This window comes from Podarcis bocagei, assembly GCF_964188305.1.
Source record: "Podarcis bocagei genome assembly, chromosome: 1".
NCBI classification, from domain to species: domain Eukaryota; kingdom Metazoa; phylum Chordata; class Lepidosauria; order Squamata; family Lacertidae; genus Podarcis; species Podarcis bocagei.
Genome location: NC_138125.1, coordinates 94,253,912 through 94,278,201, shown reverse-complemented (window position 1 = coordinate 94,278,201; position 24,290 = coordinate 94,253,912). Strand labels below are relative to the sequence as shown.

Here is a 24,290-nt window from a genome sequence, read left to right as displayed (position 1 = left end):
CCTTTGGACTGATCCAGCAGGGCACATCTTATGTTCTTATTGTGCCAGATCTTCTGGTCACTGCATTCAGTCATCATGTCCACACAAGGAGATGGAGAATAGAGAGATGTACATATTAATAGATCAGGACTGCAGTCCAAGGCACACTTTACTTGCAAGTAAATTCACAGTAAATTTGGTCAGGACTGTGGTGCAAGTCTACACCAAACTTGCAACTTGTTCTCTGTTCTCTCAGCCTTTGGAAGACCTGGCACAGTGCAGCTTTCTATCCTGCCCTTCTCCTCATTAAGCACTTCAGATTTCTGATTTTCTTCTTTGTGCTCTACATACATTACCTGGGAGTAAGAGAAGGCAATGCCTGTAATGGAAAACATCACTTCTCCAGCTGATATTAACAGGTACTGTGGAATCTGCCATGAAATATGGACATTATTGGCTGAGATGTCTTCTGTCTTCCATGCTTGGAGGGATTTTGTAGAAGTCTAAGTTAGGAGGAAAACAAGTCATGATGATTAGGTGATGTTAATGCAGAATCTATGTTGGTGTGTGTGTGTGTGGAGAGGAAAGGTTTTCTTTTGAAGACTGAAGCAGCATTCTCCTCCTGGGCCCACTAAACAACTGTGAACTCTGCCAATGGACTGAAATAAAGTCACATTAAAAGCATCGGCAAACTCTGCTTTTACCGGGAAGGTGCTGGAATTGTTTATGAGATGCATTTAATCACCATAAAGGGAAAGACAACAAGAAGGCCTGTTTTAGAAGGCTAAAAGGGGTGAGCAGTAATTGTGTGCATTACTCATTGGACTATGGAGAAATGTCACAAACACCTTCAAAAGAAGTTTGATGTTGACAAAAGATTGGGCATAGAAGATAATGATCCTAGCTATTTACATACTGCAGTTCAGCCATATTGCAGCACCATATGCATAATTTAGCTTCTTTATGCATATGCCACAAAGCATAATAGATCTGGAAGCTGAACAAAGCATACTGTTAATTGCAACAGCCAGATTGGAGAAGATCAGTCACTTGGTCAATAATAAGAAGAATAGGTATATAATGAGAAGAGATACTGCCAGCAGAAAATTCAAAACAGGCCAGATTGACTTGAGTGCTATCAGTGGCAGTTCTTTACCATCCTGATGCATACTGCTAAACTCTTGATTGTTCATACTGTTATAAATCTAGATCCCCCATTATTCTGACTGCAGTACATAAATGCACAATACATACTCCTCAGTATAATGCAATTACATTTACTTCAGGTCTTTCACATCTACCAACTCTACCAATCCAGAACATAACTACTTGCAGATAAAGACTAATTCACACAATAGAAATGATGAATACGTATGTGTATACTTCATTGCTTGGAATGTGTGATAAATTTTACTTGTCTTTTTTTGTTCACAGTAGAGATGAAAGAAAGCATTGCTTTCTGTTCCTCCCTGTATTCACTGCATGCAGCACTGTTTCCATTCTGCTGCAGTTCAACTTCTGTCAAAAACTGTCATTTGTCTCACTCTCTGCTGCAGTAAAATTACATAACCAACGTAATTTACATAATTAAGTTGTATAAGTTATGTTGTCACTATGTTATTCCACCCCATTATTTTCAATGCAAATAAAATCCAATGCAAATGCATGTGTGTGCGTGCGTGGTGTTAATCAATAAATCATTTTTGAAATGAAAGCAAGAACAATAGTGGATACAAATTGTATTTTGCTGGATTGATTTTCATTGTGGACATGGGGTGAATAAATGAGTATTGGAAATTCCTGCTCCTGATTGGCCAGTCTCATATTGTGTCCCAAGAAACAGTTGATAGAGCTATAGATAACAAATAGTGAAGTATTAAATATTCAGTAATGAAACAAAAACAAAAAACTGGACAATCTATGTCAGACCCTCAAGAATTAAGAGCAAAAATTTAATTTCTGCTGGGCTGTGTCTATCCATTCATATGTCTGTTCATTCATCCATCAGTTCATCAGTGTGTTTATCACAAATTCTATGCATATTTATTCAGAAGGAAGTAACAAAGTGTTCAATGGGGCTTGTTTCTAGGCAGACAAAGGAAAATTCTTCTACACTGAGGCAGCTGCCACCATCTTAATTTTCCCAGAATGCCTCTGGGCCCTATGTCATGATCCAGAGGTGTCTGAGGAAATTAAGTAGAGGCTGCAGCTGCCTGATGTGCACAGGGCCTTTTAAAAAAAGTTTTGCCATTGGCATCTGTGAGCAGCATTTGCTGCACCATGCCGAGGACTATGCCAGACCTGCAATCCATGCATGTCTACTCAGAAGTAAATCTCACTCTGTTCAGTAGGAATTGTAAAGGTAAAGGACCCCTCACAGTTAAGTCCAGTCACGAACGACTCTGGGGTTGCGGCACTCATCTCGCTTTACTGACTGAGGGAGCCGGCGTTTGTCCGCAGACAGCTTCAGGGTCATGTGGCCAGCATGACTAAGCTGCTTCTGGCAAAACCAGAACAGCGCATGGAAATGCCGTTTACCTTCCCGCCAGAGCGGTACCTATTTATCTATTTGCACTTTGATGTGGTTTTGAACTGCTAGGTTGGCAGGAGCTGGGACCGAACAATGGGAGCTCACTCCGTCATGGGGATTCGAACCACCGACCTTCTGATCGGCAAGCCCTAGGCTCAGTGGTTTAGACCACAGCACCACCCGCGTCCCTAATAAATCCACATAGAATTTCAGCCAGACACCCACTGAGGTCAATGTGGGAGACATGTATGTGGCTTAGCCTTGACTTCTGTGGCTGAACTTTGGCTGGAAATGGCATGCAAGAGTCAATGGGCAACTTACGTTTGTTATTACAACTGTATATGCAGCTCCAAAATCAAGAAGGCCCAGGTGCAGGATGAATTCTTCTGCTCCCACTCTGCATTTGACATTGTTGTATCTTGATATGACAAAGAGGGAACACAATAGTTCCTGGTTAGCCACTCATGACTGAAAAGCACAAGGTGTAGCCATTAACAAGATCCTTCAAGCTGATTGAGGGCATTGTATAACCCATGTTTCTGGTTCTGTGTTAAGTACAGTACAGTGTGTTATTAGCATTTTAATATTCACAGCTATTGTTTTAGGGACAGCTGAAGAAGGGCACTGATCAAAAACAATTGTGCATTTATTTTGCATTGTACAGTAAATTGCTTTATTTTCCAGCTCTGGTTTTCTTTAAAGACAGGGGGGAAGAAGAAGAAGAAGAAGAAGAAGAAGAAGAAGAAGAAGAAGAAGAAGAAGAAGAAGAAGAAGAAGATACATCTTAGGCCCTGTTCTGCGTGTGCAGGTAGGCAAAATTGCAGAGAAGCAATTCGGATTTGCCAGATGCCTGGTTTGGTTTTACTAATTTCAGCAAGGCTTACCAACCATAAGGACTGGGAAGAAGAATAACCTTTTGTACTCATCTTTTTCACACATACTAATTTACTCAGGAGCAAGAGAAGATGCAAAATGAACATGCCTTTCTTAAAAAGAGACCACAGCTTAGTGAAAGAGCATCTGCCTTGTAGGCAAAAGGTCACAGGTTCAATCCTGGGAACCTCCTGTTAAAAGATCTCTGAGAGCAAAGCTGTTAAAGACCCGTGTGAGAGCTTGGAGGGCTCCTGCTAGCTGCACTAGAAGGATTAATACACATCATTTGTTTATCAGGCCCAGTATTGTTCACTCTGACTGGCAATGGCTTTCTAGGGTTTCAGTCAGAGGTCCTTCACATTACCTGTTACCTGAACTTCTAAACTGCAAATGCCAGGAGTTGAACCTTGGACTTTCTGCCTGCAGAGCATGAGCTGTACTACATGGTCCTTCCTTGCTGTCAAGTAAGGATCAGAACTGTCAGTTCTAACAATGCTGAATTTCCTTGTTATGGACTATGTGGGAAACTGTGATGCCTGCCTTGGACTGGTAGTGCTTAATCCCATCATACATCTACATGATCACTTATGGATATTCCATGTAGTCATTTCAAGCTGAGAAAGCTCTATGTGAGCTTCATTCCTAAACTCAGTGGAGCTTTGTTGTTGTTCTTGTTTGCTTCTTGGAGCGTAGGCTATCCACTGAGCTGCCTAGCCCAGAACATTCCCACTGTGCACTTCTCTTCATCGGATTATTTAGATGGAAAGGTATTTGGAAGATATTCATGGGGAAACTAGACCAGAACCATACCTTATAATAACAAGAAAGAGCCAAATTTCTAGTGAACTGACCCAGAGATATCACAGAGAGCCCCCAAAGAGAAATGGGTGCTAGCTCAGAGCATGGAAATGTTGACAGCATCTCACCTTCCCCTTGCCAGGGTCCTGTAGCTTGAAACACCATAACTTTTGTTAATACTGACAAAATCCTCATTGCCAAGAGTGATGTTGACATCCAGGTCCAAAGAATTAATGAATCTGAAAGGAAACTTGATTTCATCATGACAGAAAGTGAATAAAGCGAAAGAAAGCATCAGATATTTCACTGGAGGCATGCAATCTCTTTTTAAAGGGGGCTTCATCTATCTCTTAATTTTTATGATAGTCTTGCCACCAGAAATACTACCAATTAATCACAGATTACTGTATCCCTATATATTTAACCCCTTGAGACAATGCAATGATGCCCTTTTCCTTTCTAGAGGAAATAAAATGATTTGTGTGGGTAATTCTATCCAAGAAACTCAGTGGGATGGGTGGCTGAGGGGGGATGGAAACCTTAGTCAAGGGTGCTAAACATTACTCTCCTTCATGATACTACTCCAGAAAGAACAATTTCCTATTGGCTATATTAGGCAAAGACTATGTTTTTCAGAAGGCACTGGGTAAGTTCCAGAGTTGTATGATTACTTATTTCAGAATGAAAAATAACAAAATCTCAGAGTTCAGGGGCATCACTATGGCTCCAGGCAGAGGATGTACAGCAGGGGGTGGCTAGTAAGCTCTGATGCTTGTGATTCTCAGCAAGGCGTCTGCCCAAACATCTGTCTAAAACAGGATGCTGAACAACAATTGTTATGCAACTATATCAGACCTGCACAACTCATGACTGGCCAAGCTGAGCATAGCCCACCAGGTCCTTGACAATCTACTCTGTTTTGCAGTCAACAGAGGTGAAAGGGACCTTGAAGGTCACCTGGTGCAACTCCTGTTCAATACAGAACCTTCAGTGCATCTCTGGCAGTGGGCTACCTCCTGCTTAAATACATCTAGTGAAGGGCAGCCTTTTGCATGGTTTGCACAACTCTTACAATTAGCAGGGTTTTCCTAACAGCCAAGAGTGTTGTTTCCCTGCAAATTGCCACCCACTGGTTCTAGTGGGGCAATGAGAACATCTTCTGCCTGACATCCCTTCACATTCCTGGAGAGACTGCTACCATATCTTCCCTTAATCTTTTCTTATGTAGGCAGGTAGCAGAACAGGAGGTTCGCTGTGACCCTGGTGAGCCACCATACATGGCTGCATTTGGCTTGAGTTACTAACTGTGCAAGCCTGACATCTGCTGATTTGAAAGAGACCTTCCTTCAACAAATCAGAATGGAATTTCTAACATTGGTAGGAAACACAAACCTGCATTATGATTTCCAGTGACCTCCCTCCTGAAATTCTATCTATTTCTTTTTGTGCTGGCTTAATTTTGCTAGCAATTTAAATAGAATGCTCTATGAACAAGACAGGGTGAATATGTCTTTGGGAGGGTGAAATGGATCCCATTATATTTTAAATATTTCATCTTGGAGGGTAGAGAAACTGTGAGAACATTTTGGATAAATCCCAGCTCAGCACAGTTTATGAACATTTGCTGGTTCTATGGCACAGCACATACTTGTATGCTAAAGTTCCCAGGTTTGGTCTGGCTTTGTCAATTAAAGGACTTTGTAGGGTTCCCAATTGTGGGGAGGAGTTCCTGTAAACGTGGAAATGTTGAGGGTGAAGCCAACAGGGACATTGTGGGTGAGGGTAGCACACCCTCACCCTCCTCATATTATTCACCCAAACTTTAACAGAACGCCTGAATGGCATATTGTAATTCCTTACATACTCCTGACCTGGAATCCATTGGTTGTATCCAATCCAGTCCAGTCAAATCCAACTGCACAGCCCCTTTTCCTCCCCTCCTTCTACACCCCCAAAATCTACTCCACAAGGTTCCTCAGCCCTCTAAAGCAGATTCTGAGGTTGCACAGGTGAGAGGAGGGGAAAGTTTTGAAGTGCAAGTCTAAGTCTGCTATGTGGCTGGAACACCAGCACTGGGTACAGTGCCAGATCTCCAAAGTGGGGTTAAACTCAACAATGAAGATTTAGTTTCCCCATAAACTTTACAGTGTTCCAAGTCCTAAATAAGCCGAATAGATCTGTCCAGTCTCATGCAAAATGGTACGTTTCTTTCCATATATTTCCCATTTTCCTTGCAGCTAAGGACTAGAACCGAATGAGCATCAGCAACCATGTAAACCAAGTGAGTTGTTCCCTGCTCCTTTTAGGTAAGCACAGTGTAGACTGTTTCCACTCCTTGCACAATGCAAAGAAAGAAAAAACATTACGGTCTAATGGCTACAGATCTGAACTATCTGGGATTCCACCCACCCCACCCGCTGCTTTCTGCAGAATGAAGGAGGCTCTGATCCCTAGAGGTGGGCAGTGGACTGCAACACTACAATAATTAGGATAAGAGAAAAAATGGAATTAATTATTGCAATTGATTAATTCATTAATCACAGGCTTTAACAGAGGTTGTAATTTAAAAGACGTATTTTCCCTTCCAAAGAGTGTTCAACAGAAACAACATTTGTAATAAGCAAACTGTGTAGAAGTCTCCACTCAAGTAAGGTTTTACAGATGACTTTCCCAATGAATTATGTGAATTGTTATTCAGATGGAAGGGGTGCTCTTTCCTTTATTAATACTCTCAGAATTATCTTCAGTTAATCAGTTTAAAAGCAAGACACATTACAGGAATAAGAATAAAATAAGGAACATGTATAAGCAATATGGCAAACTTGCATTTCCTTCTTTAGAACATTATTTTGGTGGCGTAAGGCGGGGTGGGGGCTGGGCTTTCGGATGTTGTTGGAGACTCCAACTCCCACTGGCCCCAACCAAGTTGTCAGGGATGATTGGAGTTAAAACCCAGTAAGTTCTGTGTGGAGGGACACAGGTTCCCCTCCCCTGTCAACTCTCATGAGCCCCAGCCAACATGGCCAAAAGTCAAGGATTATGGGAGTTGCAGTTCACTGATACCAAAATGGTTTCCCATCCTTCACATAAGGTCACTCCCCTTCACCCACATTTCAATCTTGGGCCACTCTGAAGGAAGCATTTCTAATGTCATTCGGGCTTGCATGGTGGATTCATGAACTGTATTACTGCTATACTACTACTACTACTACTACTACTACTACTACTACTACTACTACTGATACCCCACCCATCTGGCTGGGTTTCCCCAGCCACTCTGGGTAGCTTACAAGACTGAACCAGAATATCTGACTAGTGCAGCTGTCTCTCTGAGCCTCTTCACAGTTTGCATGGCAATCATGTTTGCTGCAGCAACATCAAAACTGTGTGTGCCACATGAAACAGGGGGAATCTGGCATGGGAGACATGAATTGCTAAACACTAAACACTAAACACTTGCTAAACACTTGTCAAGAGCTGCAGACTCCCTCTGCTTCTGGAGAGCACAATGGATTGGGACCAGAGGGAAATGGCGATTGACTGACCCACTTGGGAAGGTGACCCACTGAAGGCATCTTGTCCAAACGCTTTGCAAAATGCAGAGAAAACACAGCACCCTTTCCCTGGGTGGAGAGAAGCAGCTGCAAGTAGCCAACTGAATTCAGCGTTGTATAGATGTGTGTGATGTGGCTGCTTCAGAGTGCTCAGTGGGAACTGCTGCAGTGGTTGTTCCTAACCAATCAGCAGCTGCATATCTGCACCATTTGACTTCCCTGCCTCCACCATCACCTTGCATTTCCTACTGCTAAAGTTCTCCTCTTCTTTGGTCACTGCTTAGTGATAATAGACTCTTCCTACTACTTCCTACCTTTACACTCTCACTGGGTGCAGCCATAGCAAGCATAATTGCCATATAGTACAGCTTTCATTTGAAACACACTGATGAGGCCCAAGCTCTGGCTGAGCCTGTGTTAACGGCTTCTGTCAAAGCATGGAATTAGAGCAGCAAAGAAACAGGTCACCCAAATCCAGTTCACACCTCACAGCAGACATGCCTTCTGATGGCTTTCCCCCCATATCTTTAATCTGAAAGCAAAGGAAAACAAAATCAGTACATGATTTCTGCTTATATGCAGGTTTTCTAACGAGCAAATAATTTGTAAATAAAAATTTAAAAAAAACCCATGGGTTCTGAATGTGAACTTATTAAATGGAAGAAGATGTTTGAAATGCTCTTTTTATCAGGTCCTACATGGCTTGATTTCTGGTAGGAAGGTTCCTATCCAATTCATAACCTACCTGGTCCAAATGACAGGCAAGGCAACTTTCTCATCTCGCTAAAGCTAAAAGCTAAAATGGGACCCTGTTTTGCCCAGGCATGCATTGATCTACTTTGTGACAAAAACAGGTGCTTCACCAGCTGCACTTAGGGCTCATCCAGATGTTCTTTTGTGCCCAGCGCTTCTCCCTGAAAAACCCACTCTTTACCCCTGAATTGGAGCAAACAGCAATCAGCAGAAAACCCAAATTACTGTTTGTTACGATTTAGCATTAAAGGCTGGGTTTTCCTGGGGCAGGGGACAAAAAATGAAAAAGTGAAACCAAACAGTTGGACACAGAGCTTTAAAGTGCAGGGCAAAAGGTAAGTGTGAACAAGCCCTTAGTTTCCACAAATCATGGAGGAATGGAGAAGATCACCAGGGTCTGGGTCAGCACTGAGTTGAGAAAGAAGTGGTGGAGAAGTACACACTGAAGCATTGCAGTGAGTCCATGTGATACCATGTGTCTGGAGGGCCTCTGGAACAGGACTCTTCAACCTTTCCATACACCTTTAACCCAAACATGCACTTGGAGACCCAGTTCTTAATTTTTAAGCATGCATTTTTGTGTGTGGAAGTGCTGCCATTGTGACCCACCTTAGATCAGGCTGTGACCTTGAAGTGGGTGTCCTGACCTATCAGTTGAAAACCAGAGGTCTAGACAAGTACGTAGCACCTTATATACATTTCTCAATTCTAAATAGCAGACGAATACTTAATGGACTGTCTGTGACCTTTCTTTCCTACAGAATGGTTAAGGCCTAAGCTTTATCACCACAGCATAGCAGATCATGTTGGTTAAGGAATTGAATGCATAAAGTTGTTTAGCTGAAGGTTAGGGAGTGAAAGATGCAGGAGGGGAATGGTGGGAAATCTCACACAGATCTGAAGAATGGAAGATACTATCCAATTACATCCTTCCATTATTGGAAGTTTTCCATCAGCAGAGGGATACAACTGGATACAAACCACAGTTACTTCTCATTAAAAGGGCTGGGAAGAGATATGCACTGCTGAATTTTCACATATTCATCCAAAATAGCATTTTTAAAATCTGAACAATTTTTTTAACCTGCAAGTTTCTAAATAATGGTTGTAATCGCTATAATATCACTCCATAAACTGAGTGTGCTACACAGAACTTTCTCAGGGCATACAAACAGGACTAGTGAGAGGGCCCCAGTTGTCAGTAACAATTCCAACAGCTGGGCAGTCCTTTACACTTAACTGTAATGACTTTTGGAAGAGGGTTTCTTCCCAACCTTTTCACTTCCATCTCTATAAAAGGCCTTTGAGTGCTGCGTGGCTTATATTTTGTAAACAGACAATAAATTGTAAAAGGAATAGTAGATAAACATGATTAATAATGAACAACTAGTTTGCAAACAGTCCACAGCAGCATTTCCCTTGATAATGAATTCAAGCTGATTAGCATCTCACTAGTGGATCCAGCCAGTTATTGGTGCTAACCAACAATGATTAATTTTTCAGTCAGTGGCTGTGATGCCATCAAATATATGGAGATGCTGCAGCAATCATTCTCTTCCTGATTCCCACCAAACAAACAAAACAAATAACCAGTCTTGCAAAAGCAACAGGGCTTAAACTGAAAACAAGCCCCATGCATATCTCCTAAGAAAAAGATCCACTGAGTTCAATGGACCTTATCCCCAGGTAAGTGTTAGTTGACTTCTGTGATGTCTTGCTAATGAACAGGGGATGCAAAGGCAAAGGCAGAAAAAAATATGTGCACATCCTGATGTCTAGTGGCAGCTTTTGCAAGAGCCTGAGAATAAAAGCACTGAGGGGCAAATGTCTGTTTCATAAGAACATGGGAAATAAAATGAAAAGAGAGGCATAGGTCCAGGGGCAGCAGCAGACAGTGAGAGAAAGTTGGGAGTCATGGGGAGAGGAAATAAAACTCTGTTGCAGAAAGAAGACCTCTGACCTTAAACTCCTGTCAGGACTAGCTCTATCATTAGACTCAGCCACAGAGGATACTACATGAGCCGCTTGTTGAAATAAAAAATGACTGCCAGCCCAGTCAGCTTCTGTACTACATAGAAAGAGGGAATGGCATCTGGTTGTTCCTTGCCTCATGAATCAAAATGTCCTGCACCAGCCCGGACACTTGTAAACATCTTTAAGACCGCATGCATGGTAAATGTAAAGGTAAAGGGACCCCTGACCATTAGGTCCAGTCGCGGACAACTCTGGGGTTGTGGTGCTCATCTCGCTTTATTGGACGAGGGAGCCGGCGTATAGCTTCTGGGTCATGTGGCCAGCATGACTAAGCCATTTCTGGCGAACCAGAGCAGCGCACTGAAACGCCGTTTGCCTTCCCACTGGAGCGGTACCTATTTATCTACTTGCACTTTGATGTGCTTTTGAACTGCTAGGCTGGCAGGAGCAGGGACCGAGCAATGGGAGTTCACCCCGTCAAGGGGATTTACTTTTGTGCTGCTAATAAACAAGGGCAAGTTTTCCACGGGGAGGATTTCAACATTGTGTTAAGGTGATGGTTCTGAAAGGACAAATATTTCAGCTTGCCAGGCAGAATGATCCTCTCTCCCCCCACAGCACAACCCCCCACCCCTGAGCCAATTTTGGGGGCAACACAGGGGGAGTAGCTGGGAGCAGGGCGCCCCATTGCAAAGTGGAAGTGTTTGTGCAGGGATCCTGCTAATAGGTCTCATTCACTGAAACTCGCCCACAGTATGGCACTTACATGTTTAAAGAGTATTACTATTATAGAATGTTTAGGTCAAACATCAACATCATATAGTTCAATCCCTTTATTTTGGCCTGATTCCCTTGCCCATCATCTCTTTATAGAAAACATTAGCCTATCATCATGCAAATTACATTGTGCAAGAAGCAGAGAACAGCAAAAGCTGCCTCATCATTAAGTCTTTGGCTCTGGTTTTGCTGCTTCTATGTAGATTTCTGCAGAAAGAGAGAAGTTTGCTTAATCATGTGGCCTATTCTGTCAGCTTAATGGCTGTTCTGTTCATTTGCAAAGAGCCTAGAGTCTAGAGAATTTGCGTCTGTTGTGAAATGAGGAGAGATTTAAATCACAAACACAGGGTTCATTGTCAAATCAAAAACTTATCTTTTTTTAAATAAAAACTGTAAAAGTGATTTATTGTAAGTGCTTTAGTACTTCCAAATGGCCAATGTAACTCTAATGATTCTGATGGCTTTTGGTATGGTCATTTTGGTGGCTTCTATTCCAAATTACTATGGTGTCGTGTTAGAGCAGTGATTAAACATATCTCATCACCTAATTGATTTATCCAATTTGCCACTCCACAGCCTCTTTGCAAACTTTATTTTATGTGAAAGACTTTTGGAAAAAAGTTTATTCTTGTCCTCTACTCTTTTTGTAGGGCTTTGCCATCCAGTAGGTCTTATTCTGATCTCCCATTGCAGTGTTTGGCAGCTTAAATTGGGTCTAGCAGCTCAAAAGCTATAAAACCACCTAGCAGAAGTGATAGCAGAGGCAGTACTACTTGTTAAAACATCTAAATTAATCATAAGTCCCTCATGAATAAGTAGATGAGATAATGAACTAGTTATCTCTTACTAATTGCATTGTGATATCCGCCCAATAGATGCTATCCTTTTCATTCTAGGATGAGAATTGCTTCCTAAGGGACGCGGGTGGCGCTGTGGGTAAAACCTCAGCGCCTAGGACTTGCCGATCGCATGGTCGGCGGTTCGAATCCCCGCGGCGGGGTGCGCTCCCGTCGTTCGGTCCCAGCACCTGCCAACCTAGCAGTTCAAAAGCACCCTCGGGTGCAAGTAGATAAATAGGGACCGCTTAGCAGCGGGAAGGTAAACGGCGTTCCGTGTGCTGCGCTGGCTCGCCAGATGCAGCTTGTCACGCTGGCCACGTGACCCGGAAGTGTCTGCGGACAGCGCTGGCTCCCGGCCTATAGAGTGAGATGAGCGCACAACCCTAGAGTCTGGCAAAACTGGCCCGTATGGGCAGGGGTACCTTTATCTTTACCTTTAATCATAAGTCCCTCATGAATAAGTAGATGAGATAATGAACTAGTTATCTCTTACTAATTGCATTGTGATATCCGCTCAATAGATGCTATACTTTTCATTCTAGGATGAGAATTGCTTCCTATTTAGAATCTGTGAGGCAATCTGCTACCATGCCTACCAAAATCAAATCATAGCTTTGGATTCCAAGGACCATGGATAAACTTTTTGGAAGATAGCCCTTAGTCTGGGAGTAGAACTAAGCCAATTTATTTTCAAAAGACATTTTTCCTGAGAATTTTTTCCCTTATCACTAACCACCTAGGGGGAAAAGCCAGTTTGACAGATTTTTCTCCAAATATTATTCACCATTTTTATGGCCCACCCCACCAATGCTTCAGAATGACACATGGACCAGGGCATTGTTTGAGACAATGGAAATGGTAGCTAGGTTAAAAGAAATCCTCTTGGGGTGGGGTGGGGGCTAGAAGCTGTGCTAGTGCTACATTTAAAGCAGATCACCAGTCCCAATAATTTTTTGGAGAACTTTTCACCCTGGAGAAATTTGGTGAAATGGTTTCTCAAGCTATTTCCCCATGGATACAGGGAAGAATTTTGAGAGGCCATTTGCATGCATCTCTAGTCTAGAGGTACAAAATTTTAAATGCAAAAATTAGAAAATGGGATGATAGCAGGTCCAGCACATTAATGTTCTCTGCTTGTTGGCTGCAAACTGGAATCTTCCTTACAGGATTATGTAGGTTGTTGGATTTTTTCAAGTATCTGACATTGCCCTACTTGATTTCCACACTTACTAAATGGCTTGTTAGGCTTCTTTCCACCTTGTAGACAATTAAGCTGTACACTGACTTTTCGTGGGCAGTAGTATTAAACATGAAAGATGATCCTTGATACTGTATCTTCAAATGAAGGTTTTGTTGGCCATCTCTCAGAATCAATTTGGTGTACTCAGCAGGATCCTGAGCAAAATGAAAGAAAGAAAACAATATATTCATTGTGCATGGAAAAAAAATTATTTCAGTTTTCAGTTATTTTTATCAATCATTTCTTAATAAACTGTGAATTTGCACCTTCGCAGCTGTGCACATGATTGTCAGAAAAAGACTCATGAAATGGTTCATGGGGTTGGTAGTCTGAAAGAACGATTATTAGCATTTATGTAATACTAGACTGGAGCGCCAAAGGGACACAGGTGGCGCTGTGGGTTAAACCACAGAGCCTAGGATTTGCTGATCAGAAGGTCGGCGGTTCGAATCCCTGCGATGGGGTGAGCTCCCGTTGCTCGGTCCCTGCTCCTGCCAACCTAGCAGTTCGAAAGCACGCCCAAGTGCAAGTAGATAAATAGGTACCGCTCCGGCGGGAAGGTAAATGGCATTTCCGTGAGCTGCTCTGGTTTGCCAGGAGCGGCTTAGTCATGCTGGCCACATGACCTGGAAGCTGTACACCGGCTCCCTCAGCCAATAAAGCGAGATGAGCGCTGCAACCCCAGAGTCGGTCACAACTGGACCTAATGGTCAGGGGTCCCTTTACCTTTAATACTAGACTGTACAAAGCATTTTGTCAATGACCCAACATTCCCATTGAATAGGCCAATATTATTGGGCAGTAGCCAACACTCCCATTCTGCTAGAGAAATGGATATGGCTAGCAGAACAGAACTTGGCTCCCCTCTCCCCTGCAGCCCCCCAGCCCCCTCGAAACCAGCTCGAAAGGGTTGGGGGACTCAACCCTTGGTGCTACCTTGGATACAACCCATTGTCCCCATACTGCAGGTACGAACCTATCTGCAGGTTATGCCTGTTTTACTATACAGTGGGAGATTAGTAAATAGGCTGTTGAATCTTTTAAGTGATCCTGTGCTTTTAATTTAAGTTTTTGCCCTTTTGTGGCTTTCCCCTAATTTCTGCTGGAAGAATAGTGATGAATTGCCCCTTGATTGCCCCTTGAATGAGTTCTTTAACTTCTTCCTTGTTGTCAGTTCCTGCTCCAGCAGTGGAACAGGGATGTTAGTTACTAATGGTCTCTGTCTTTTTCATTTTTATATAGCAAAATAATGTAATTTCATTATGTAAAAAGAAAATAATAATGGAAAAATTGGGACCTAAAACCATCCCATGGGAACAAGAGCAATTTTTTCATGCTGGACAGATTACCCCTGCAATTTACAGCACACACACATCACATCACACCACAACAATTCAGGTTTAACAAAAATGGGAGGACAATACAGAAAATGGAATACAATACTCTGCCAATGATGTCATCTGTTTTCTCTGAAAAGGTGAGTTAACTAAGGATGGCAATTTCAGACTGAACTGTTAGTGTAGAAGAAACCTAAGTTTCAAGCCACTCCGCTCCACTAGCTCTCACATCTAGATGAATGAGGTGGGCAGGAAGTTCAACTTCAAATGGGAAGCCAAAAAATATAAAAAGTGGACATGACCAAGCTCCAGCCTAGACTTCTTCAATGAATCCCAAGCTTCTGCATGAACAAATCAAAGGAAGAGGAGCGTAAATGATAACACTCCCTCCTTAACTGAGTTTCAGTGGCAAATCATGCAGAAAGCCTGCCAGCTGGATACACTGCATGCTTGAACTTACTTCTGATAACCCTAGAATTATGAAAAAGGGGAGAGAACCACACTTTCTGCGCTTTCGGTTAACCACCCCATTCTTTATATTCTTCCTGTGCACTTCTTTTAATTTTTCCTGTTCTAGCATGTTCCTTTCATATCTAAACTGACTGTGACCTATGGGAAACACAGATCATATAAAGAGGCTTTTTGGGGAACATATTCATCCGAGAAGATTTAACCTTTTTTCCCTAATTATAAGTAAATATAGTCAGCCATCTGTGCCTTTTTTGTTGAAATACGCTGGGGAGGATGGGGATTGCTGTCAAAGGCACAGTGCCCTGTAGAAACGTGTCACCGCTCCATATGGTAGGACAGACACAGGGGAAGGAAGGTCAAATCTTCTTGTTCTTCTGAATATATGAGGAAATGGAAGCTTTCTTTGTCATACAGAAGCCATTATCATAATGACTGAGAAAGGATCCATACAATAATAAATACATATGGAATGTAAAACACAGAACCAATAATTATCACGGGGTGTGATAACAACAACAATAACAAAACAACAACAACAACAACAACAACATTGTATACTGCCCTTCATCCATAGATCTCAAGGCAGTTCACAGCATCTTTCTGTGGTATCTGTCTGTGGTATCTTGGAAAGTTAAGTATTAACTTTGAAAAGGAATGATCTTGCCAAGGAAATAACCAATAAGCTCACCTGAAATGGTTTGATCGGCTGTCGAAATAGGTCATAATCTTGGATTGCCACTTCAATATCACTGTCTGCCAAATTCAGGACCTGAATGTAGCTTTCTTTTGAAACTGGCTTTGGCACAGCATTTTCCTAATGGAAATAAAGTGCATAGTTATAATACTACAGTAGGTAGTTGTAATATTAAGCACTTGGTTAGTCAAAACCCTATTCCCTCCTTTACCAAAGCTGTACAATAGCAACAGAACATAGCTCTTAGTTATATATATCTTGATGGTTGGTAGTTATTATAAGTTATATATATCTTGATGGTTGGTAGTTATTATAAAAGAGGCATAAAAGACTTTTGAAAATGTTGCTGTAAAAGAGGTGTGTTCCACACATGCACAGACTTTTCTTCTACTTGATAATATATACAAGAATATACATACAGGTGGGTTTCTTTCTAACTTTAGGGCTGATGTTACCTTTTGTGATGTGATCATCACATCTTTGTGGCCATGTGTCACATTGCACCATTCATGTTTGGAACAGGAAGTGTGTGTGTCCAGGAAGACGTCCTACTCATCTGAGATGAACCAGAAACATCTGCCCATCTCACGTGGTCTTCCTGTTCCAAGTATTAGCAGATTGGCATGGGACCCAAGCATGAAGAACCAGCAGCTGCACCACAAAGGACAAGAACTGGACCTCGGCACTGAGTCTCAGGCAACATGCACTTGTTATGAGTTCCAGCGTGCTACTGCTAGGATTATGTCTGTCAAATATGTGGTCTGAAGGCAATATTCTTTTGGAATTGGCTTCAACATAGCCTTTCCTAATTAAAAGAATATGCCACAATATACGGTAATCACAATGATTCCCTGAATTCTGGTTATTAATGATCCAGATCAGATCCAGATCACTTTCTGATCTACAGATTCATGACATTCAATCTCTGTTCCAAAATAAGGACCTGAAACCTTAGAGTATTTTAAAATTGTGTATTCAGGAGCCAATACCATAAAACAAGTCAAGGAGGGAGGATGGGTAGTGCATTGGTACATAGAGGTAGGAAGCATGTATCTTTACCTCTTTGCTTCATACAGCTGCTCAGTGCTTACCTCTATCCTGAGTTCTACAACAGCTGCAATTGCAAATGCCAGGCCCGCAAGGATCATGCCAGTTGCCATCTTTTTAATGGGTCTGATAGTAAATAAACACAACTTAATAACAAAAATTGTGTAATTTAAGATGAATCATGCAATTCCTCTGAGTCCGAGATCGTTGCACATTAAGCCGTATGAACAGACAGAGGCTGTTCTTTTAACATAAAACCTCCATATTATATTATTATGAGGCTATAACTGAGGCCCATTCAAATTGATAAGCTATTTAAAAAATGCTCTGTGCTAGCAAGTTTCATATTATCTTCCCCTTAGCTCTTCTAGGAAGGAACGTTGTTTGGCATTTAGTTAATGTGTGAAGTGGAGGAAAGCACCACTGATGATCTATCTCCAACTCCCTTCTAGGGCAGCAGACAGAAAAATTGCCTTGGGTTATTGACCTACAAGTGCTGAAGGCATGTAAGAAATAAATTGCACATCTCCCAGAGCACCTATCATGACCAACATTTTCAAAATGTGATATCTGTGCTTCTGTGGATATCCCTTGGGCCTAAATGAAGTGAAGCACAAGTTAGGAGAGTGTTTCAATACGTAAAGATGCTCTACTTTGACAGAAAAATATTGGAAGGTTGTAAAAATACTGGTGCCTCCCACCACAAACCACTAAAACTAGAAGATGCTGGTGTTTGCATGCAGTCCCTCTGCTTTGAGGGGATATGTAAAAGCTGCAGAAAAGTCCATCTTTTTTTAACTAGCAGGCCATGTTTTCCTAGAACTCACAGGCTATAGAGATTGAAGGAGATTCTCCCTTCTGTTACCTCTCCTTCATAAAACTATCCATGCTTGACTAATAATCTTAGACATTTTCAACCTACAAGAGTATGTGCATCCATGAATCTGTACTGCATTTTCTAAATAAAAGGGGGGAAAGTTCAGGTACTTACGTGAAATTAACTTTGCACAGGTTCACCAAGGGGTACAGCCCGAAGTCAAAAACTGGGATGAAGACAAGGATCAAGAGAGGATTTAAGAACTGAAAAACCAAATGATGCATTATATTAGCCATTTATGGTAACTTAGGCTGCAGTCCTAAATACACCATAGGGAGTAATTCACAACTGGTGCTGATGGAATGCCAGGATACAGTCTGTAATTATATAGATGAAGTGGTTAAACGACGAATCGCTGGTGCTATGACAGTGGCATCAATACAAGTTCCGACACAGTAGCAACGTGCCCTAGCTGACAACCATTGCCTTACCTGCATCTGGTCAGGTTGAAGGACAAATCCTCCCTGAAATTAAAGGATTGAAACTGGTTAGCAAACAAAATAAGGGAACTGTGGCAGAACTGACATCAGTGAAGCAGACAGCTAACACATGCAGGAGGATGAAAGGAACAATGCTTTAGAAGCAAGCCATCTGCCGAACATAACAGAGATCCCATAGCAGAAAACTTCATTGCATTTCAGACCAAACTGTATTTGGACAACATCTCTAAACAGACGTGGGACTAGCCACAGGGACACACTGTTTGTTTAAGAACAGGACTGTATCTATTTATGAATTTCATAATGTATCATGAGCATCTGTCTGATTCCTCAGTCATGCTCTACTGGAACTATGTTCTCAGCCCTGCCCCGCTCAATCGCCTGCTCATGTGTCATGATCCCTGACCTCTGAGACCTTGTAGTGCACAGCAGTGGACACCAATGGTGACAAGATTCAGAACACTTCCTCATGGAGATAACTGTCAGTATCTTATTTGGGGCCCTCCCAGTGCAATGACACAGCCCTGCCACCATTCTTGGACTCAGATGATGAGACCCTTGCAGGACCTCCATCCTCTCAGACTTGCAGAAGTTAAAGACTGCAAAATCAGGCAAGGGCTCTTCCATAATTTAGCCACCTTTCCCAAGAGGCAGAACCAACCACATGGTTGCATCCATAAGGCTTCAGTAGACTTTAGTTCTCTGCTGAGACATCATCTTCCTATAATAACCTTAGTCAAAGAGAGTTTCAGCCAGAAGTCCAAGATCCTATTTTGTCCACCCACTGCATGAAAACACTTTTGAGCTGGCTTTGCCTACCTTGACTGAACATTACTATTGTTGCTGATGGTAATAATACAAAGTAGGCTGAAAATCATGACAATACTATGATAAAGTAAGTGGAAGACCATGAAGATGATCGTAATGTGTTTTATCTGTTTTTAGCTACTGTTTAATCTAATAATATTTTGAAAGCTTTTAAATACCTGGTTTTACTGAAAGGTTTGATGTTTTATTTTATATATCTGTAAATCGCTTACAGGGTCTTTTTATTATCAAGCAGTACACAGTTTTTGTTAAATAAATAACATGACACAGTAGGCTAAAGAGCAAATGGGAATTCGCTTAGGGACTCTCAGAATCTCACTGAGCCAAAATATATTAATTGCTGGAGGATACTCTCCATATCTCTTCTATTCCATATTAAATTGTTCTCCCGTCCTGCCCCCCACTAGTCATTAAGTCTATAATTATTGTTCCGTTAGAGATGCACTTATTTTAAAATCAATAGAAGTGTGACCCTTTATTACACTGCCAGCCCATAATTTAAACTACTGACTTGAATTTGTTTAATGAAGAAATATAATTATCGTGAATGAACCCTATCTACTTACAAAGTCAGCGTTCATTTTAGTGGCTTGCAGTGTCCACCTAGAACCCTAAGGAGAAAACAGATCAAAATGAATACCATGGAGTACTGCATGCATGGCCAACATTGGGGGGGAAAGCAATAGCAAATTACCAAAAAGGGCCATGAAATATTGTTAAGGTTCAGAACATGAAAATTCATTCATCATACATTCTTAACATATATAATAATTGCAGTTAAATGAAAGCATGTGCATTTTCTCCTTATCTGTTATCAGAAACAGAACCTTGTCAATTCTTTTCCTAAATGCCTACCCTTTGAATAGGGAGAAAATCCACAGAATCACATTTAGCAAACCAAGAAGAGGCTAAAACAACAGGTAGAATTATGCACACAACCAAGGTAGGAAGGCTGTTCTTAAAAATGGAATCAAATGTAAGATTTTCTAAGCAATACCCAGTTCTTGACATGTATATTTCCCACACAAGGAAGTATCTTATTCATCTTATTTTCTGTTAGTCAAATGCTGTAAGAAACCCAGAAACAATGTTTCTCAATGAAAAGGAAAATAAATAGTTAGGGATGGATTCATCTTCAAGGGCTTATCTGTGCAATCCACCACATGTCTATTGAGAAGCAAGTCCCATTGAGTTCAATGGAACTTATTCTCATGTAAGTGTGTGTAGGATCTCATCACCTATCTTGATTGTGACAATTGGTATAAATAAATTTGATATAGGCTTGTAGTATATATGTGCCCCAGGATCTCTTAAGAGGAATGGAGGTGGGGCAAATATATGCCCACTACATCATTGGATTTAAATATCCACATGTGTAGGGATTGCCATTGGAAATTTAAACAGAACGTTATGTTCTACAGTGTCTGGCACATTCAAAGAACATCCGCAATGTCTATCATTTCTGGGGATGTTTGATTATCTGCTCTTGACGAAAGCTGAGGGACCAATGCATTTTTGTACATTGTTCTCACTACAGGCATTTTATTGCATACTTTACCCTAGCATATGCATTTTTAAATACTTTACTTTGCTGTAGAACTCCATTGCAAAATTTGGAGAAGTGAAAATTTCCAACAGTGGTTGTGTTTTGGTGTGCATAGTGTTGTGAAAAGTGCAGGTTAGGTAGGTTCACCTTTAAATACAAGCTGAATTTAATTTGGTCTCTAATAATATCAGAGGGTTTTTTGTTCTGTTTAATTGCTTGAATGTGTGCATTACAGGAAACTTTTCTTCTGTCCATTGTACAACCAGCTACACAAACATATGCTATCCCCTTTTTTGGGTAGTCTAACATCACGGCACAGTGAAAATATTAGTTTCTATCTGTCTGACATTCACCTGGAAGTAACTGCAAGGGTAGCTGAGTTTTTGTCAATAGTATCTCTTAGGCACTATTTAGAGAGAAGAAATTCCAATGAAAATCCTCATTATTACATATTTTACGTGGCTGTTTATTTGTATATATTTTAAAATTTTATATATAGATGTTTTATCATGGCCTATACTTGTAATGCCTAATAAAGGTTTGGCGAAGTTAAAAATGCATTAGATTACGGGAAATTGCATTGCAATGATATGTGTTAGGAGGTAAAACTGCATACAAAATTGTGCATATTTGGAGCAATTTGCTGATGAATTTTCATGACAGCTTTTTTAAAAAAACAGTTCAGAAAACTAAAGAATTGAACATAAGACTGTGAAAGTCGCTGGTGAAGGTCACCTTTTACTTTCACACACAGTGGTGTAGTGGTAAATTCTGAAGTGCAGGAGCTATCAAGGAGTCCTGTGGCACCATAAAGTCTAGGGGTTTTTTGGCACCCTGTCTGTATCCCTATACCTAGTTATTTGAGAGTAAGTTCCATTGATCACAGTGGTGTTTACTTCTGGCTGCATAGGTTTAAACTTGCAAAGCACACTGAAATTTAAGAAAAGATCTTCAGCCCAGCTGAAATGTAACCTTAAGCTCTTTATTAGAAATGAAAACAAGCTTGCAAAGATGTACTACTGCCATTTAAATTGCTAACCTAACCTACTGTAATGCAGAAACCCCATTAACGGAAAGGACCTGAAAGCCTTATTACTAGCTCAATCACTTGCCAGAACAAAGTGTGTCTGCCAATTACCCTGGTGCTTTACCCAATGATGTCATTGCTCCTGTTCTGAAAAAAAGTCCTGCAGCTGCATTATCTTGATGCTGGGGCTGAGGGGTACAGTGAAGCCACACTAGATAGTACTGCACATTACCTGTTGATCAAAGAGAGCCCAAAACATTGGCAGTGGTATGAAGAGAAACAGGACCCGTGTCACCATTTTAACTTCAGTTATCAGTTGGTTCTGTGAAGGGAAACACAAAGCAAAAGGCAATAATGCTTAGTAGGAAAGAAAGGCCTACAAGCAACAGTCTCAGACAATATAATTTTGCTGCATGGAGGTGAACTCTGTGAAGGAAAATAGGTGTGTTTTCCCCAATATCAACTTTTATGCTTTAAGTACACCAGTTCTGCAGATGATGTGTTCAGGTGCTTCTCAATCTGTTCAGCTCCGTTGTGGAACATTTTAGATGCAATGACTTTGGAGGCTGATGCAAAGAGAGCTATGCCTATGCATATTTGGGGTGACCCAGTTACTGCAGAATAATCACACATGGCAGATCTGGTTATGGATACTTGAGCAAGTGTACTGTAAACAATGTGAGCTAATATAGCAAGCACAAGGGAGGAACAAAGAAAACGGGTAGGCAGGTATGCACTGCACCAAATCAATGTATCTCAGTATCAGGGAACACACTACTTTTTCAGGCATACACTAAAATCGTAAGGTGTGATTGTGACAAACACATGCCTATAATAGAGGTGTACTAACCACAGAGCTGGAATTGGATGCACCTTCCTGAACAGTGTGTTCATGGTGGCAAACTTGGGTTGGTTCAGATCTAAACTCCTCTGTTCTTGGGTGCTTTGTTTTGGGAGATGGACAGTTTACAAACAAATTTCCACTATGGCTGATGTTGGGAGCTTCAGTTTCCCTGTATTCACACTACGATTCCCAGGCAGTGTTGCAAAAATGTGTATTCATTCCATAAAGGAAGCACACATGCACACAAAAACTGAAGTTAATTTAGGGGGGGGGGATGTATTTTTTGTATATTCTCTGAAGACACTTACAGTGGTCTTCAGGAGACACTTGCAGTGATTTTGAATGAAGATGAGGAGAGTTGATCCATTTCTACATTCTAGCTGTTATACTCTGATAGCTCACATCTTATTGGAGGAATATATATTAAAAGACTTCAGATCCAAATATTGACTTACTGAGTATTTTTCTGAGGCCCAGTCCAGCCAGTGCTCCCTTTTAGGAATGTGCCGGGATCGATTTTTGATCCGGTTTGTAACAGCAAACTAGAGGGGAATAAAAGCAATTGAGAGATGTGTAGGTTATGGAGTTGCTCCTACATTTGTTTAACTTAGTCCACTGTGTAAAGCCCATTATAATTAATTACATCATTTCTTACACAATCTTATATTGTTTTCTTGACCCTACTCTCATGCCATATATCATGAGTGGAGAACCTGTGGCCCTTCAGATACCATTGGACACTAATTCCCATCAACCCCAGCAAGCATATTCTGTGGTCAGGGACGATGGGAATTGCAATCTAGCAACATCTGGAAGGCCACGGGTTCCTCATCTCTGTCTTAAATCAGGTTTCATCCCTTTCATTGATTCACTGGATAACTTCCACAAGACACAAAGGATATTATTTTCTGGGTAATGGCATTTGTTGTATGAATAAGGCCTTGGGTTCCATACCCCTTAGTCCAGCAAAGCAAATCATGGCATGTGTGGCATGGTTGATATTGTTCCTGCAATTCTTGGTCTTTTTCCTTTCACCAGAAAAAAAGTGCCAACATTTAACAGCTGCTTGTGAGCTCCATATATGCAACTCTGTAGTTGACCACATATCTGTAGTATCCTTTATTTCGGAAATGTTGATCTGGAAAATCTAGATGATAGAGAAAAGTTTCCTGTCCTTGAAAAGTAAGACCAAGTTTCATTCACCCCAACATTCTGTCAGTTGCCCACTGCCAACTCCAAGTGGGCCCCATCCCTGAGAGAGTCCACCTCCTCCTTGCTGCTCTTGCCATTGGCCATTATTTTCCCTCTCCTTCAGGACCCAGAAGGAGAATTCAAGGCAAGTGAAGGATGCTGTTTTTTCCTCCTCCCTCTGCTCACTCCTTGCATGTCCAGAGAGGGAAGATGAACAATGACAGCAGAGATAAGGTACAGCAGTGTCAGGAGGCCCAGAAGGTCAACAGTAGATCCCTTAAAGGGGCTCATAGAGCCCTACCCACTGCAGTGGCAACCCTATGTTAAAGAGGAGGGTGTGATGATTACTGAGGCAGCCATACCTAGCACCTCATCATCAATTGTACTTCCTTTGGACAGAGAATTTCCATTTATCTGTAATGGCTAATAGCCACTGAGCAACGCATTCCCTATCGAGGTATTTAATCCATTTTAAGAAACCACCTTCAGGCTGGGGGCCATCACCACACCTTCTGGTGACGAATTTCATATGATAATTATGTACTAATGATTGTATGAGAAACAACTTATTTTGACTGCAGTTAATACAGTGCCAGTCAATTTCACTGGTTGACCCTGAATTCTAATATGCTAGGAAGGGGAGAATGAGAAAGTGATGTAATATAACCCTT

General features: G+C 41.4%; 1 protein-coding gene and 1 long non-coding RNA gene across 4 annotated transcripts in view; one reads left to right on the top strand and one right to left on the bottom strand.

Annotated features, from left to right (window-relative positions):
* Window positions 1-5,983, top strand: part of LOC308584330 — a 31,268-nt gene extending 25,285 nt beyond the window's left edge. Inside the window, exons 4-5 of one of the 2 annotated variants that reach the window (XR_014006773.1) lie at window positions 3,194-3,317; window positions 5,409-5,983. This is a non-coding gene — a long non-coding RNA (uncharacterized lncRNA). The remainder of the gene's footprint in view (window positions 1-3,193; window positions 3,318-5,408) is intronic. The other variant, XR_014006774.1, reaches the window with a different exon arrangement.
* Window positions 1-24,290, bottom strand: part of SLC15A2 (solute carrier family 15 member 2) — a 65,817-nt gene that overhangs the window by 4,561 nt on the left and 36,966 nt on the right. For both annotated transcript variants that reach the window (XM_081188620.1, XM_081188619.1), the window contains 12 exons: window positions 22,884-22,970; window positions 21,817-21,906; window positions 19,578-19,622; window positions 18,175-18,207; window positions 17,858-17,946; window positions 16,911-16,992; window positions 15,814-15,939; window positions 13,308-13,472; window positions 8,220-8,266; window positions 4,309-4,419; window positions 2,831-2,927; window positions 336-482 (listed from right to left, as the gene is read on the bottom strand). In XM_081188620.1, coding sequence (XP_081044746.1) covers window positions 336-482; window positions 2,831-2,927; window positions 4,309-4,419; window positions 8,220-8,266; window positions 13,308-13,472; window positions 15,814-15,939; window positions 16,911-16,992; window positions 17,858-17,946; window positions 18,175-18,207; window positions 19,578-19,622; window positions 21,817-21,906; window positions 22,884-22,970 — 1,119 coding nt within the window. The remainder of the gene's footprint in view (window positions 1-335; window positions 483-2,830; window positions 2,928-4,308; window positions 4,420-8,219; window positions 8,267-13,307; window positions 13,473-15,813; window positions 15,940-16,910; window positions 16,993-17,857; window positions 17,947-18,174; window positions 18,208-19,577; window positions 19,623-21,816; window positions 21,907-22,883; window positions 22,971-24,290) is intronic.